The 4,625-nt window shown below is 43.7% G+C and overlaps 1 protein-coding gene across 1 annotated transcript; it reads left to right on the forward strand.

Annotated features, from left to right (window-relative positions):
• Positions 1–313: 313 nt before the first annotated feature.
• On the forward strand, positions 314–3,040 carry LOC109131613. The gene has a single exon (XM_019242783.1). It carries the CDS (start codon positions 314–316, stop codon positions 3,038–3,040), a length of 2,727 nt encoding a protein of 908 aa, XP_019098328.1.
• Positions 3,041–4,625: the final 1,585 nt, after the last annotated feature.

The raw sequence follows: 4,625 nt of genomic DNA on the forward strand, positions 1-4,625 counted from the left end.
ACAGAAGAAGGTTATTTCTGTCTGTGAAGCTGCGCAGATACAGGTCCCAGATGGGGAGGTTGATCCAACTGAGGAGTTATGCTACATGCAGAACCAAGGTGGCTACAATAAAGGTTTCAACAACTACAGAGCTAATCCGAATCTCTCCTATAGAAGCACAAACGTTGCTAATCCACAGGATCAGGTCTACCCTCAGCAACAACAACCTCAACAACAACAGGCGCAGCAGCCGCACAAGCCCTTCGTTCCTTACAACCAGAATCAGAATTTTGCTCCGAAGCAGTAGTACTTTCAACCACAGCAGCAGGGCAACATGAGTGCACCCCCAGGTTTTCCACCTCAGGCACCACCTCCCGATATGACAACTATGCTTCAACAACTTCTTCAAGGACAAGCAGCTGGTGCTCAGGATGTTGCCAAGAAGTTCTCTGAAGTGCAACATAATTTTCACGATTTGAACACCAAAGTTGAGGCACTGAACTCTAAAGTGAAGTACCTAGAGAGCAACCACGCTACAACTTCTTCTGCAAAGCCTCAAGGCCAACTTCCAGGAAAAGCTATCCAAAACCCGAAAGAGTACCACCAAGCTCAAAGTATTACCCTTCGCAGTGGCAGAAAACTCCCATCTCAAACAGGACCTACTGCAATCACTGTGGACAGTGATGAACAAGATGGGGAGGACTTCTGTGAACCAGAGATTCAAGCTGAGCAGAAGGAAGAGGAAGACAAGATCCAAGTTCAACCAGAGTTACAAGCTAAACCCTCGACTGAAAAAGCAACAGTTCCTGAAGCAAAGAAGCCAGTGTTCATCCCACCTCCTTACAAGCCTAAACTTCCATTCCCAGGAAGGTTCAAGAAAGAGTTGGTGGCAAAGTACAAAGCGCTTTTTGATAAACAAATGAAGGAGATCGAAGTGAAAATGCCTTTACTCGATGCTATTGCTCTCATACCTCAGTCCCACAAGTTTTTGAAAGATCTGGTAAATGAAAGAATCAAGGAGACTCGGGGGATGGTGGTACTAACTCATGAGTGCAGTGCTCTCATACAAAGGAAGGCTGTCATGGAAAAGCTCGGTGATCCAGGATGCTTCACTCTGCCATGCTCCCTTGGTCCATTCGCTTTCAATAATTGTCTCTGCGATCTTGGAGCATCTATCAGCTTGATGCCACTCTCCTTGGCTAAAAGATTAGGATTCACGAAGTTTGAACAATGCAATATCGCTATGATTTTGGCTGACAGGTCTGTGAGGTATGCTAATGGTATCTTAGAGGATTTACCTGTCAGAGTTGGAGATGTGGAGATTCCTACTGACTTCGTAGTATTGGAGATGGATGAAGGACCAAAGGATCCTCTGCTTTTGGGAAGGCCATTCTTGGCAACAGCTGGAGCAATCATTGATTGCAAGAAAGGTCTGATAGAGCTGAACCTTGGTAAGGACTTCAAGATGAACTTTGACATTAAAGATGTCATGAAGAAGCCTACCATAGAAGGGCAACTGTTCTACATAGAAAGGATGGATCAGTTGGCAGATGAGCTACTTGAAGAGCTCAATGAACAGGATCATCTTCAGAGTGCTTTGACAAAGAATGGTGAAGATGGGTACCTACACTTGGAAACTGAAGCTTATCAGAAGATTTTGGACTCTCACAAAGAGGAAGAAGGATCTGCAGTCTTTGAGGACTTGAAAGCTCTACAAGCAGTGAATGTCAAGTGTGCAGACCAAGCAGAAAATCAAGGTTTGATGCTTTCACTCGACCTGCAAAGCTCTACAAGCAGTCCTGCGCCTGATGACTGGACTGAACTCAAAGCACCAAAGGTAGAACTCAAACCTCTACCAAAAGGGCTAAGGTACGCTTTCTTAGGCCCTAACTCTACTTACCCTGTCATAGTAAATGCTGAGCTTAGCCATGATGAATTGGAAATGTTGTTAACTGAACTGAAAAGGTTTAGAAGGGCAATAGGGTATTCACTAGATGATATTAAAGGGATTTCTCCTAGTCTATGCACACATAGGATTCATCTTGAAAATGAAGCATACTCTAGTGTAGAACCCCAGCGTAGATTAAACCCAAACCTGAAGGAGGTAGTCAAGAAAGAAATCCTTAAGTTGCTAGATGCTGGTATTATCTATCCTATCTCTGACAGTACATGGGTTTCACCTGTACATTGTGTTCCTAAGAAGGGTGGGATAACTGTAGTGAAAAACGAAAAAGATGAGTTCATCCCCACTAGGACCATTACAGGGCATAGAATGTGCATAGACTATAGGAAGTTGAATGCTGCATCTAGGAAAGATCACTTCCCATTGCCTTTCATTGATCAAATGTTAGAAAGATTGGCTAATCATCCTTACTACTGTTTCCTTGATGGGTATAGTGGATTCTTTCAAATCCCTATACATCCAAATGATCAGGAAAAGACCACTTTTACTTGTCCTTATGGCACATTCGCCTACAGGAGAATGCCTTTTGGTCTTTGTAATGCACCTGCTACTTTTCAGAGGTGCATGACCTCTATTTTCTCGGATTTGATAGAGGAGATGGTGGAGGTGTTCATGGATGACTTTTCTGTGTATGGCTCCTCCTTCTCCTCCTGTTTGTTGAATCTGTGCAGGGTACTTACCAGGTGCGAGGAAACAAACTTGGTGCTGAACTGGGAGAAATGCCACTTCATGGTCAGAGAAGGAATAGTCCTTGGGCACAAGATTTCCGAGAAAGGGATAGAGGTTGATAAGGCCAAAGTTGAGGTTATGATGCAGTTGCAACCCCCAACCAATGTGAAAGATATCAGAAGTTTCCTTGGGCATGCAGGGTTTTACAGAAGGTTTATCAAGGATTTCTCCAAGATAGCCAGACCTCTTACCAGGTTGCTCTGCAAGGAGACAGAGTTCATCTTTGATGATGAATGTTTGGAAGCCTTCAAGCTTATCAAGGAAGCTCTGATATCTGCTCCAATAGTCCAAGCACCTAAATGGGACTATCCTTTCGAGATCATGTGCGATGCTTCTGATTACGCAGTTGGAGCTGTTCTGGAACATTGAATTGATAAGAAGTTGCATGTCATCTACTATGCAAGCACGACCCTTGACGACGCACAAGGAAGATACGCCACCACTGAGAAGGAGTTGCTGGCAGTAGTGTTTGCATTTGAGAAGTTCAGGAGCTACTTGGTTGGTTCAAAAGTGATTTTCTACATGGACCATGCTGCACTGAGGTACATCTACGCAAAGAAGGACACCAAGCCTAGACTTCTGAGATGGATACTTCTTTTGCAAGAGTTTGATATGGAGATCCTCGATAAAAAGGGGATTGAGAATGGAGTCGCTGATAGAATGTGGATTGAAGACATGGTCCCCATTAATGACTCAATGCCTGAAGAGCAACTAATGGTGTTTGAGACTCTGAATAAGAGTACATACGCCGGGTTAGAGTTGGAGATGGTTGAAGCACTGTCACTAAAGGAAAACAAGTTTCCATGGTATGCAGACCTTGTCAACTACTTGATCTGTGGAGAGGTTCCCAAGAGTTTGGACAGCTACAACAGGAAGAAGTTCTTCAGAGATGTCAACCACTACTTCTGGGATGAGCCTTACTTGTTCAAGAGAGGGTCTGATGGTCTGTTCAGAAGGTGTATAGCAGAAGAGGAAGTACAGGGTGTGCTTGAGCACTGTCATGGGTCAACGTATGGAGGACACTTTGCTGCATTCAAGACGGCCCAGAAAGTTTTACAAGCATGTCTCTGGTGGCCTACTCTATTCAAAGATGCTCACACATTCATCACCAAGTGTGATGCTTGCCAAAGGATGGGTAATATCACAAGAAGGAATGAGATGCCTCAGAACCCAATCTTGGAAGTGGAAATATTCGATGTCTGGGGGATTGACTTCATGGGTCCCTTCAACCCTAAATCAAATGGCAACGAATACATCTTAGTGGCAGTTGACTATGTTTCTAAGTGGGTTGAAGCTATTGCAAGTCCCACCAACGATCATAAGGTTGTCTTGAAGCTGTTCAAAAGCATCATCTTCCCAAGGTATGGAGTACCAAGAGCTGTAATCAGTGATGGAGGAAGTCACTTTGTCAACAAGGTCTTTGATGGTATGCTGAAGAAGTATGGGGTGAAACACAAAGTAGCGACTGCTTATCACCCCCAAACCAGTGGGCAAGTAGAAGTCTCCAACAAGAAGATTAAGGGTATCATGTCAAGAATTGTTGGGTTGTCTAGGAAGGATTGGTCTATGAAGCTGGATGAGACTCTCTGGGCTTACAGAACAGCTTACAAGACACCAATTGGAAGAACACCGTTTCAGTTGGAGTATGGTAAAACATGTCACCTTCCTGTGGAGGTTGAATACAAGACGCTTTGGGCTATTAAGATGTTAAATCTGAACATTGACAAAGCACAAGCCAAGAGAGTTGTTGATCTACATGAGCTTATGGAAATCAGAATTGATGCTTATGAAAGCTCCAAAATCTATAAGGAGAGAACCAAGGCTTTTCATGACAAGAAGATTGTTGTGAAGGAACTAAAGTCTGGAGATCAAGTCTTGCTTTTCAACTCCAAACTTAAGTTGTTTCTTGGCAAGCTCAAGTCAAGATGGTCTGGACCATTTGAGATTAAAGAGG

The sequence above is a fragment of the Camelina sativa genome, unplaced genomic scaffold (assembly GCF_000633955.1).
Source record: "Camelina sativa cultivar DH55 unplaced genomic scaffold, Cs unpScaffold00779, whole genome shotgun sequence".
NCBI lineage: Eukaryota > Viridiplantae > Streptophyta > Magnoliopsida > Brassicales > Brassicaceae > Camelina > Camelina sativa.